The sequence below is a fragment of the Vulpes lagopus genome, chromosome 10 (genome assembly GCF_018345385.1).
Source record: "Vulpes lagopus strain Blue_001 chromosome 10, ASM1834538v1, whole genome shotgun sequence".
Lineage (NCBI taxonomy): Eukaryota > Metazoa > Chordata > Mammalia > Carnivora > Canidae > Vulpes > Vulpes lagopus.
The window spans coordinates 3,582,075-3,595,216 of NC_054833.1; the positions used below are offsets into that span (position 1 = coordinate 3,582,075).

At 38.5% G+C, this 13,142-nt stretch overlaps 1 protein-coding gene across 8 annotated transcripts in view; it reads right to left on the reverse strand.

The window, feature by feature from the left end:
• MRS2 (magnesium transporter MRS2) overlaps nt 1-13,142 on the reverse strand; it is a 33,923-nt gene that overhangs the window by 6,911 nt on the left and 13,870 nt on the right. For 3 of the 8 annotated variants that reach the window (XR_005990221.1, XM_041770770.1, XM_041770772.1), the window contains exons 5-9: nt 11,190-11,363; nt 9,361-9,491; nt 8,797-8,913; nt 6,975-7,127; nt 6,606-6,723 (exon numbers count right to left, since the gene is read on the reverse strand). Coding sequence is in view for 4 of the 8 variants with exons in the window: in XM_041770770.1 (XP_041626704.1) it covers nt 6,606-6,723; nt 6,975-7,127; nt 8,797-8,913; nt 9,361-9,491; nt 11,190-11,363 (693 nt within the window). In the remaining 4 variants the exon portion in view is untranslated. Of the gene's footprint in view, nt 1-539; nt 637-5,423; nt 5,885-6,605; nt 6,724-6,974; nt 7,128-8,796; nt 8,914-9,360; nt 9,492-11,189; nt 11,364-13,142 lie in introns of those variants that run through there. The other 5 variants (XR_005990219.1, XM_041770771.1, XR_005990222.1 and 2 more) reach the window with 4 other exon arrangements.

The window sequence follows — 13,142 nt, forward strand, 5'->3', positions numbered from 1 at the left end:
TACTGTTAAAAGAAACTGAAGACAACACAAAGAAATGGAAAGACGTTTTATGCTCATGGGTTGGAAGAATACTGTTAAAATGTCTATAACTACCCAAAGCAATCTACAGATTTCATGCAAACCCTATCAAAATACCAACAGCATTATTCAGAATTAGAACAAATAATCCAAAATTTTTATGGAACCACAAAGACCCCAAATAGCCAAAGGAATGTCGAAAAAGAAAAACCAAAGCTGGAAGAATCACAATTCTGGACTTCAAGTTATATTACAAAGCTGTAATCATCAAGACAGTACAGTACTGATACAAAAACAGACACAAAGATCAATGGAACAGAAGAGAGAATCCAGAAATAAACCCACAATTATATGGTCAGTTGACAAAGCTCATCTTCAACAAAAGAGGAAATAATATCCAACGGGAAAAATACTCTCTGCAACAAATGGTTTGGAATAACTGAACAGCCTCATCCAAAAGAATGACACTGGACCACTTTCTTACACCATATACAGAAATAAATTCAAAATGGATTAAAGACCTAAATGTGAGACCTGGAATCACGAAAATCCTAGACAGGAGCACAGGCAGTAACTTCTTGGACACTGGCCATACCAACTTCTTTCAAGATATGTCTCCTGAGGAAGGGAAACAAAAGCAAAAATAAACTATTGGGACTACATCAAAATAAAAAGCTTCTGCACAGCACAGGAAACAATCAGCAAAACTAAAAGGCAGCCTACAGATTGGGAGAGGATATTTACAAATGATATACTTGATAAAAGAGCTAGTATCCAAAATATATGGAGAACTAAAATAACACCCAAAACCCCAATAATCTAATTAGAAAATAAGACTGGAACAGATATTTCTACAATGAAGGTACCCAGATGGCTAACAGGTTCATGAAAAGATGCTCATCATCACCTATCATCAGTGAAATGCAAATCAAAACTATAATTAGGTATCACTTCATACTCATCAAAATGGCTAAAACCAACAGCACAAGAAACAACAGGTATTGGTGAGGATGCGGAGAAAAAGGAACCCTCCTGCACTGTTGGTGGGAACGCAATCTGGTGTGGCCACTGTGGAAAACAGTTCGGAGGTTCCTCAAAAAGGTAAAAATAGAGCAGCCTGGGTGGCTCAGCAGTTTAGCGCTGCCTTCAGCCCAGGGCGTGATCCTGGAGACCCGGGATCGAGTCCCACATCAGGCTCCCTGCATGGAGCCTGCTTCTCCCTTTGTGTTCTGCCTCTCTTTCTCTGTCTCTCATGAATAAACAAATAAAATATTAAAAAAAAAAAAAAAAAAGGTAAAAATAGAACCACCTTACCATCAAGCACTCTACTGGGTATCTACCCAGAGAATACAAACACAGTAATTCAAAAGGGATACATGCACCCCTGTGTTTATATTTATAGCAGCATTATGTATAATAGCCAAGATACGGAAACAACCCAAGTGTCCATTGATGAATGAATTAAAAAATGATGTGTGTAAATACACAAAATACAACGGAATATTACTCATCCATAAAAAAGAATGAAAATCTTGCCACTTGCCAAGACATGGATGTTAGCTAGGGTATTATGCTAAGTGAAATAGAGAAAGACAAATACCATATGATTTCACTCATAAATGGAATTTTTAAAAAATTTTATTTATTTATTCATGAGAGAAACAGAGAGAGGCAGAGACACAGGCAGAGGGAGAAGCAGGCTCCATGCAGGGAGCCTGATGTGGGACTGGATCCTGGAACTCCAGGATCACACCCTGAGCCAAAGGCAGACGCTCAACCGCTGAGCCACCCAGGCGTCCTGATAAATGGCATTTAAGAAAGAAAACAAATAAGCAAATGGAAAAAAGAGGAGACAAACCAAGAAACATACTCTTAACTACACAGAATATGCCCTAATGGTTACCAGAGGAGAGGTGGATGGGGTGTGGGGGAAATAGGTGGGGAATAAGGAGGACATCAAGTGGTGGATGGAAGTGTTGAATCACTATATTGTAGACCTGAAACTAATAGAACACTGTAATTACTGGAATTAAAATAAAAACTTAAAAAAGAAAATCACCATTTGGTAACTATCACAGTAATATTTGATATAGGCATGAATTAATTTTGGATCAACTGAGGCATGTGAAAACTAGAAGATGAAAATTTAATGAATAACAGGATTTTTTACATAGTCTCAAAGTATCTTCCTACAAGATACTTTGTTCCACAGAGAAACAGAGTAACTTTATAGGAGAGAAAGTTGGCAGACAGTACCTTAACCTAATGATCAAAGTTGTTTTCACCAGTGAGAGGAAAGACAAACGCCACATGCCTCCTGATGGGACTCAACAAAAGAACATACGGACACAAGGCATAGGCAGAACCTATTAAAAGGATATGAAGAGGGTAGCCCAGGTGGTCAGCAGTTTAGCGCTGCCTTCGGCCCAGGGCCTGATTCTGGAGACCTGGGATCAGGTCCCGCATTGGGCTCCCTGCATGGAGCCCGTTTCTCCCGCTGCCTGTGTCTCTGCACCGCACCCCCACCCCCGCCCCGCCATCTCTCATGAATAAGGTCCACAGACCCTTCAGCACTGTTTCAATGTCAGCTTCCTGATTTTGACATCTGCACTGTGGTTAGGTATAAGAATGTCCATGTTTTTAAGAAGCATATACTGAAATCTTTAGAGGTAAAGGGGCATCACATCTGTTGCTTACTCTCACGTGGTTTTAGGAAAAAAAGGCTGTAGATAAAGATAGAAGGAGAGAAGGAATGTGATACAATGTTGGTGTTTAAAGAATTTGCTCCAAGCCTCTATGGTCATTCTTTTGACTATTCTTAGAACATCCTGAAAATATCTTAAAAATTAAAAACTGGGTCGCCTGGGTAGCATAGCGGTTGAGCATCTGCCTTTGGCTCAGATTATGATCTCAGGATCCTGGGATCCTGAGATCCAGTCCCACATCAGACTCCCCGCAGGGAGCCTGCTTCTCCCTCTGCCTATGTCTCTCTCTGTATCTCTCATGAATAAATAAAAATCTAAAAAAAAAAAAAAAAAGTTTTTCCTATCCTAGGCTGACCATTGCCAATACTAACCCTGTCTACAGAGAAGCAGAGACTTTGACATCTGTGGATTTAATAAACATGCCTGAGCTCCTTTTCAGGTAACCTAGACATGTAATTTGTAACTGATGAAACACTGACTGGAATCTTGTTCTAAGGGAGCCAGTCACCCCATACTGAGCACATAGCTGATCACTGACCATGAACCACTTACATTCTCATTATAACTGGGTTGCTCTACACCTAGGACTGCATATTCCGCCAGTATCAGAGAGGAATTTCTAAAAGTCCTTTTTAAAAAGAAATACGCATTTAGTGAGAAAATATTTAGGTACAAAATGAAAAAAAAAAAAAAAAGTTAGCCTGTAGAAAGTACATACAAGGGGATTCCTGGGTGGCTCAGTGGTTCTGCACCTGCCTTTGGACCGGGGCGTGATCCTGGAGTCCGGGATCGAGTCCCGCGTTGGGCTCCTGGCATGGAGCCTGCTTCTCCCTCTGCCTGTGTCTCTGCCCCCCATTCCCCTATCATGAATGAGTAAATAAAATCTTTTTTTTTTTTTAAAAAAAGTACATACAAAAACATTATTCCTAACAAAAATGATCTAAGAGAATGACAGGACCTTGTATAAAGGGGTTCTGTAGTCACACGGTGCAGAATCTACAAAGGTCTTTAGAAGTTACCTTCCGAGAATTTCCAGGATTGGTCTACATGGCACAAAATTTTTGGTTACTTCTGAACTTAATAACTTACATTTAGGCTTAACAGCCTCCTAACAGATGCCCAGCACACTTAAAATAAATCCAAACCCTTACTAGGCTCTACAAATTCATCTCCCACTTGTCTGCCCTCTGACCTTGTTTCCTACCTCTCCTCCTGACTCACTTTCCTACTTCCTCCAGCCTTGCTGCTCCTTGAACAAGCACAGGCCATTCCCATTCACTCCAGTAATTATGTGTGTATTCCCTTGGCTTAGAACACTTTCCCCCCAGACCTTCCCACTTCCTAGTGTCATCTCCTCAGAAAGACATTCCTTAAACACCCTATCTCTAAAATGCTCCTAATCTCACCTCCTGTGAACGTTCTGTTTTTTTCACTGTGCTTTTTCTTTATGGCACTTACCACCTAACATATTGTATGTATGTTTGCTCTCTACAATCACATAACCTCCACGAGGGCAGGGACTCACTGCTATTTCCCCAGGGCTGAAAGCAGTGCACAGTATATAGCAGAAACACACAGAAATAAAGTTTATAAGATGAATGAATGCATTGCATTTATTTTTCTTTTACATATATCATAAAGAGCATTAAAATGACTAACACCGTGCCTCAGTCAAGATTCTCCTCGGAAGGAGCACACAAGTTGAGACGTGAGAGGTAAGCAGAAGCTAGCCAGGCAGAGGAAGTGGGAGCTGAAGGGGCTGTGTCAGGAGGAAGCATACCTGTGAAGAAATACTGATGCAACACCTATAGCAAGAGCAAGACAGCTGACTTCAGCATGGAGATGTCGGCACACATGCCAGGAAGAGCCCTTCAGGCCAAGGAGTCTGGATCTTTAAGGGCATCAAAAACCACTGAATATTTCACAGAAGAGTGACCATCAAGATCAGCTTCTTTTACAGATCACTTTTCAGAAGTGAAGAGTGATCCTAATAAGAGACAACATGGGTTCAAGTAGGATGACAGCCAAAGAGACAGAGAACAGATCTTTTAGATTAATGAGGACACAATCAACAGATGAATACATAAAGAAGATGTGGTGTGTGTACACACACACACACACACACACATACACACACACACACAATGGAATATTCCTCAGCCATCAAAAAAAGATATCTTGCCATTTGCAACAACATGGATGGAACTAGAGGGTATTATGCTAAGTGAAGTCAGTCAGAGAAAGACAAATACTATATGATCTCACATGTGGAATTCCAGAAACAAAGCAGGATCATAGGGGAAGGGAGGGAAAAATAAAATAAGACAAAATCAGAGAGGGAGACAAAGCATAAGAGACTTTTAACTCTAGGAAACAAACTAAGGGTAGCTGGAGGGATGGGGTAACTGGGTGATGGGCATGAAGGAGGGTGCGTGATATGATGAGCACTGGGTATTCTATGCAACTGATGATCATTGACCTCTACCTCTGAAACTAGTAATATACTATGTTAATTAATTTAAATAAAATTAAGGGAAAAGATTAATAAGGACACAGAGCCAGAGTGTGTTGAATACATATTATTATTATTTTTTAAGATTTTATTTATTTATTCATGAGAGACACAGAGAGAGAGAGAGGCAGAGACACAGGCAGAGGGAGAAGCAGGCTCCATGCAGGGAGGCTGATGTGGTACTTGATCCCGGGTCTCCAGGATCACACCCTGGGCTGAAGGCAGAGCTAAACCACTGAGCCACCTGGGCTGCCCTTTTTTCTAGAAATTCTATAGTAAAATATTTTCTGAAAAACCAGGCTTTGATGACATTAAGAACTCTGGCAGCTTATATTATATTAAGGTGAAAAGGCAGCAAAATGTAGAGTGTAAGTCTTGAGCTCAGATCACAACCGTGATTTTATAGCACTGTGCCCCTGAGTAAATCACTTCAGTTTCCTAAGCCTATTTTCGCACATGAGAATTAGAAAAAGAGTTCTTCATTAGCATGGCCTCACAGTGAAATTCTACTTACCACCACCTCATTGCATGATTCTGCATAAGCACCATCTCATAGTGTGATCCTGCATTATCAGTGCCTTTTGGTGCCATTCTGCCCGAGCATGCCTCAAAGTCCAATCCTGCATCACCACAGCCACACAGTATGATCCTGCAAGACCACTGCTTCACAGTGTAATACTGTCTTGTCAAACCTTTCCCACGCATGGCCTCATTTTTTGAGAAACGTGAGGCAACCACAGCTACAGTTCTATTTATGTTACAACAGGGTCTAAAAATACTGCTTGAATTTTGAGTAAATTAGAGTATACATTTTAATTCACTAAGGGTGTATACATGTTAAAACTCCTTTTAAAATCCATTTTTTAGATTTTATTTTTAAATAATCTATTCTCAACATGGGGCTCAGACCCACAATCCCAAGATCAAGAGTTGCAAGCTCTACTGACTTGAGCCAGCCAGGTGCCTCTTAAAATCCATCTAAAAAAAAATGATCTTCAGGATCCCTGGGTGGCTCAGCGGTTTAGCGCTTGCCTTAGGCCCAGGGCCTGATCCTGGAGACCCGGGATCAAGTCCCGTGTCAGGCTCCTGGCATGGAGCCTGCTTCTCCCTCTGCCTGTCTTTTTTTTTTTTTTTTTTTTTTAGTTCGTCTGGTTTTTATTCACTCAGCTTAAATTTTGTTAACAAAAATGTTTTCACTTGGAAGCCGAGGGCCCTGCGGGCCTGGGAGCCCCCCCCCCCCCCCCCCCCCCCCCCGTCTCTCTCTCTCTCTCTCATGAACAAATAAATAAATCTTTAAAAAAAAAAAAGATTAAAAAAATGATCTTCAAAACAAAAAAATAATCCCTAGATTATTGAAATAATAGTCTCACCTCTTCAAGGGAAGATTCCAAATTCATTCCAAAAGCAACTCCCATTAGTCCAAAGAGAGAAAGAGAGAAGGTTCCCATGGTCAACTGTAGATTCAATCGCATCATCACGTTACGGTGGCTGGAGAGGAGAACATCTACTCAGATGAGAAGGGCCCACTAACTGTACATAACAAATTCACCAAATAATCTATTAAAGACCCCACAGATTAAATCTACACCTTTAAAAAAGGACATACTTCCATGTTGCATTTACAGGTGATAATGATGGTATAACTCCTTCCAAAATGAGAGTTCCTTCAAAGTTTTTATCACTTTAGAATTATTTTAAAAGAATATATTTACTGATTGTTCTATAGAATGCTTTCTTACCTGTCCAGATTGATGAATATAATGCTTTGTGAATCATCAATCAGTACCCTGAGTTCCCGTGTTGCATTGGAAAGATCGTCAGCTAATCGGTAATAGTTTTCCAAGAGCAATTCCATCTCTTCTGCATGGTCAATTCCAGCACTGCTCTTTTCACTTCAATTAAAGAGTTAATATAATTAACATACCCCAATGCATCATCATACATTTAGTACGAAAAGCTTTCTGAATCTGTTTACAGTATTCAACTACTAATGAAAAAAGTGGCCTGTCTTTTCTATCATTGTGATTGAGGCCAATCAGTACATGGCTTTGTCAAGTGATCCTCAACACTAAAAAGAATAAGTTGAGGGTACAGGCTAGTTGGGTTTACTGTATTCAGTAGCCCCAAGTAAAGGGATTCTCATGCACAGGTGCATGAGTTTACAGTTTACAGTAAAACCCAGATTGGTAAATGCTGGTGAATGAGGGCAAATTGGTGAAAATAAGATAAAATAAAACTAAAAACAAACAAAGAGCATTTCCTTTCCAAGGTAGGAACATAGTGTCATTTTCATATATGAAAAAAAAAATGTACCTGAATGATCTCAAAGTCACTTTGAGTCCCTTATTCCCACTACCACCCTACCATGGAGAATAAGTAGTACTCTGTGAAAGACACTTATTATCATAAAGTATATTAGACACAGATTGGCCTAATAGGCAAAGTAAACAAGAGTTACAAGTGTGTTCAAGTTTCTACTACTGGAGGTTCCTGGGTGGCTCAGCATTTGAGTGTTGCCTTTGGCTCAGGATGTGATCCCGGAGTTCCAGGATCAAGTCCCAAAGTGGGCTCCCTCTGCCTATGTCTCTGCCTCTCTCTGTCTCTTATGAATAAATAGATAAACCTTTAAAAAAAAAAGTTTCTACTACTATATCTATCAGCTATGTAATAGTTTAAATTTTTTTAAAAGATTTTTATTTATTGACTCATGAGAGACACAAAGAGAAGGCAGAGACATAGGCAGAGAGAAGCAGGCTCCTCGCAGGGAGCCCAATGTGGGACTTGATCCTGGAACTCCAGGATCACACCCTGAGCTGAAGGCAGCACTCGACTGCTGAGCCACCCAGATGTCCCTATAATAGCCCTTTAATCTTAATTTTTCCTTATCAGAATAGAATCTAAATAATGAATATCCCAAAATGCTTAAAAAAATATGTACAGATTGTGAAAGCTATATACATTACAATGGTGTCTCCATTAATTTCTAACACTGTCTACAAAGAACAAAAATGAAATAGTTTGAATACTTAAAAAATATTTAACTTGAGGTAAATATTGAGTGCACATAAGAGTAAACGACTTCTAATTCCTTAAGAGAGAAAAGTTTTATAAGATAAGCATTTTTACATTAGACCAAAGTTACAGAATATATGCCAGTGTCTTACCTTCCTTCACTCCCCACCCCTGTCCCCACATGAGTATCCTTCCCTCTCTTCCACTATGTTCCCTAGGTTAAGTTATTCAGGTAGATGTCGTGACACTGTGGTGGTCAGTTCCTTGAAGATAAAGGTAATGGCGTGTTTATATTCATCACAGTGTTTATATTCATCACAGCCCAGCACAGTGGGTGTATACAGCTGTGTATACAGTAAACAATATATCCTCATTAAACTGAATTGGAGGCCATACATATGCAGAAATAGTAAAACAACTGGAGATAAAAAGTGCCTGTATTTTCTAGTCTGGAGAAAATATTGCATTCTCCAAGAAAAATCATCTTGAAGAAGACAGAAGACTGATCCTAACCAAACAGGCAACATAACATGATGACATAATACTTACAAGACTTGGGGGTCAGTCCACTTTGTTAGGCAGAGCTCTTCCAGCAAATCTTTTTCATCCAAGATCTCCAAAACAGACTCTTTGAAAATTTTAATATCGGTTTCTAACTCTGACAGACTATAAGAGTAGTTGTATAGAAATGATCAATAACAAACTTATAAACATATTTCCCTATAAGAAAAGTACCTTTTTAAAATACTTTATCAAGTAGATCCACCTATATGTTCATGGTAAACACTGACTTATAAAAAAAATTGTTCATGTGCATAGTAAATATCAAAATCAATTCCCATACCAAAAATAAAGACCCTGATAGAGCATTTCATGCAAAATAGCTTTTCAATAAACATTAGTCTATGTGCCCACCGAGGCTACTTTCCTACTTTGAAGGCACAAAGAGAAAGTCATTACCATTAATAAGACTAATTGGTATTTTTAAAACGGGGAATAATCATATTTATTTTGTATCTGAGTTAATGCTATGCATTATGCTGTTAGAATAGCTAAAAGAGAAGTCTAAGATGTTTGTGTCTACCTCCCAAGTTGGTGAACATCCAGAATTACCTCTTGCCATTCTGTAGTAGGATGTGGAGTTTGCTTCTGTCCACAGAAGAATGTCTGGGATCCACTAAGGCATCCAGTGTCTCAAGGATCAGGGGCTGCAGAATGCTGAGTTTCCCCTGAAGAGAGCTGATCTAGATAACAACATGACCTTTCATAAGAATCAAAACAGTCTTTTTAGAATATTCAGGATCAGTGGATCCTCTGATGAAACACAGAAGTCTGTAATAACTAAGAAGGCTGGTAATGTTTCAGAACATGGTCATTGCTGGAATGCCTACTTCAGATGATTAAAAAACTGGATCTACCAACCAGGTTAAAAGATAACCTTGCATAATGTTGCCAGGCTTGCATTTGGTTGACAGGGCATTAACTCTCATAAGAGTTTGCCTGACATACATTTATTATGAAAAGAATGCAAGATTGATTAATTAAAATAAAACCTGCCATTCCATGGTTAAAATATATACTTCACATTTGGTAAATAATACCTATGTTCTTTGTAAACAGAATATAGTTCAAAATTTCTATATAAAAAAACCTCTTCTGAAAACCAAAACATAACTTGGGACTTTAAGAAATAAATCGGCATCAAGTCAAAAGTATACCTATTATTCAAAAAAAAGAAAGTAAGTAAAAAAAAAAAAAAAGAAAAAAAAAAGAAAGTATACTTGTTATTCAAGTAAATTCAGGCATGGTAGACATTCAGCAGGAAAGCACTGATACAGCTATACCAGTTGTTAGAATACTGAAATATTTCCATACCTGTTGGTGAATAGCCTAAGAGAATGAAGCAGTGATTAATCAAATAATGGCATCAATTCCAATATGTATTGTTTGTCTCAGCATGAGCCCAAGAGCTTATTCGGCCTATGCAGACTGTCACTGACCACTGGTTGCATCTTCTCTTCTTTCCCTCCTCTGCATTTTTCCCTTTAGTAACTGTGCTCCAAGTAGTCCCCATCTCCTTGGCTGGTACTAGCGGGTGCTCCTGCTTCATGAATCCGAGTGAACCAAATGAAGCCAATTCCTACTCCCTCGGTACAGCAGGGCAGATAGAAGAGAAGGGTCCCAGGTTTACTCCATCCTCACCCACTTTACCTGCTTCCTTTGCCCACTCTGGTCAGTATGCTCCTAGAACCAACTGTTGCATTCAGGTGGTTCCTGCACAGTACTATCCTGACTACTAGGGAGAAGAAAGATAATGACCAATTTGCGGGGGCCAGGATGACAGTGACCATTGTCATTCAGGGCCTGACAGGGTCCTCAGATACCCAGTAATTATCAACACAATGAGGGAATCATAAGAATTATACACAGTTCCTATGTCCAAGTAGGTCTCAAACAGTGGCATCATCTAGCTGTCTCAAAAGATTATATACACATATTAAAGAGTAATGTGGAAAGTATTAGAATGACTTGAGCTATAATGTTTATGTGTGTGCAGTTTTACATATACAATTTAGTTACAGAATAAGATGGAATACATTTGAAACTTTCTTGATATGTTCTATCATATTTAGGAAGTATTCTGAATTATCACTCCTAAAATACTTATCAAAATTGTACAAAGGACAGCCAATTTAAAACATGCTTAATTGAACATTATGACTCTCAAAGAGACTCTATAAACTCTACCTAGAGATCTCAGATCTATTTGATTAGATCATAGAGCTTATGCATGTACTTTCTCCAAACAGGACCCTTAGAGATGTTTTTGTTTGGAGGTAGGGTGTGGTTAGGGAAGGTGCCATTGATACCAACTTACCTTCCTTCTCAGGAGCATTTTAAAACAACAACAAATTCAAGAAGCTAAATAAAAATAGGCTTACCCAATATTGTAGGAGTGCTTCAATAGCCCTGAACTCAAAAGGTAAAGGGTATGTGACAAGTTGTCCTTCTCCAGCCAACTGTGAAGGGAGTTCCCGGAACAGCCACTGCTCTAAATTTAAATTACGATAATCTAGTATCAGAAGACACTCTGGAGTTATCACAGCTTTCAAATACTGTAAGAAATTAAAAAAAAAAATTATATATACATACACATATACACATGCACATGCAAGTTGTGGAGCTATAGGAAAATAATATTTATAAAATAGAGTTTAATATGGTTTTAATTTTGGGTTAAGCCTCAACTACATCCTGTTAATTAAAAAAAAAATTATATATATATACACAATATATACTTTTTTTTTTTAAAGAAAGGAAGCCTAAAATACATGTACTTCTAATGCATTCTCAACAGAACTAGAATAAAACTACATATTAAGAATTCCAGGGTAATCAGGAGACCAACAGGGAACAATAAAATAAAAAAAACAAGGTAAGGTTTTCTTAGTTACATATTTGGTAGACTTTTGGAAAAGACTGTTTAGTCATGATTACTTTGGCTGAAATGGGAAAGTTGTCTTTTTAAAATGTCACCAAAACATATTAAGCTAACTTCAAACTATAAAGCTAAAATGCAGCCTCAGTGCTCTAATTTAGAACACCAAGAAATTAAAAATTTATTCTGAAGACTGACGTCTTTTTTTTTTTAAAGAGTTCTTTTTTTTTTTTTAAATTTTTATTTATTTATGATAGTCACAGAGAGAGACAGAGAGAGGCAGAGACATAGGCAGAGGGAGAAGCAGGCTCCATGCACTGGGAGCCTGATGTGGGATTCGATCCCGGGTCTCCAGGATCACGCCCTAGGCCAAAGGCAGGCGCCAAACCGCTGCACCACCCAGGGATCCCAAGACTGACGTCCTTTAAGTTAGGAAAGTAGGGATCCCTGGGTGGCGCAGCGGTTTGGCGCCTGCCTTTGGCCCAGGGCGCGATCCTGGAGACCCGGGATCGAATCCCACATCAGGCTCCCGTGCATGGAGCCTGCTTCTCCCTCTGCCTGTGTCTCTGCCTCTCTCTCTCTCTCTGTGACTATCATAAATAAATAAAAATTAAAAAAAAAAAAAAAAGTTAGGAAAGTAGCTTGTGGCCACTGTATTAGTGATATAAATATTAGAGATTTTTCACATTTTCCCCCAACATATTATGAAGACTTTTATACAGAAAAATTGAAAAATTATGCAATGAATACCTATATACATATCATTTAGATTGTACAATTAACATTCTGCTAAATTTACATTATCAGACACTTCTCTCTTCATGAGAGATAATTTTTGTAAAAATGATCAGGGGCAAGAAAAAATTATTTTAATTCCAGTACACTTAACAGTATTCTATCAACTTTGGTGTACAACACAGTGGTTCAGCAATTCTATACATTACTCCGTGCTCATCGTGAGAAGTATACTCTTCATTCCTTTCACCTGTTTCCCCCATCCCCCACCTACCTCCCCTTTAGTGAACACCTGTTTGTTCTCTAGAGTTAAGAATCTTGTTTTTATTGTCTGTTTCTTAAATTCCACATAAGTGAAAAATCATACGGTATTTGTCTTTCTGATTTATTTCACTTAGTATTATACTTTCTAGCTCTGTCCATGTTGTTGCAAATGGCAAGATTTCATGTTTTTTTTTTTTTTACGGCTAACATTCATTCCATTGTGTGTGTGTGTATACAGCACACTTTAACGACTCATCTATTGGTGAACACCTGGGTTGCTTCTATAATTTATCTATTATAAAAAAAAAATGCTGTAATAAACAGAGGGGTGCATAGATCTTTTCAAATTAGTGTTTACATCCTCTTTGGGTAAATACTCAGTAGTGTGATTACTAGATCATAGGGTAGTTCTATTTTTAATTTTTTTTTAAAGATTTTATTTATTAATGAGAGACAT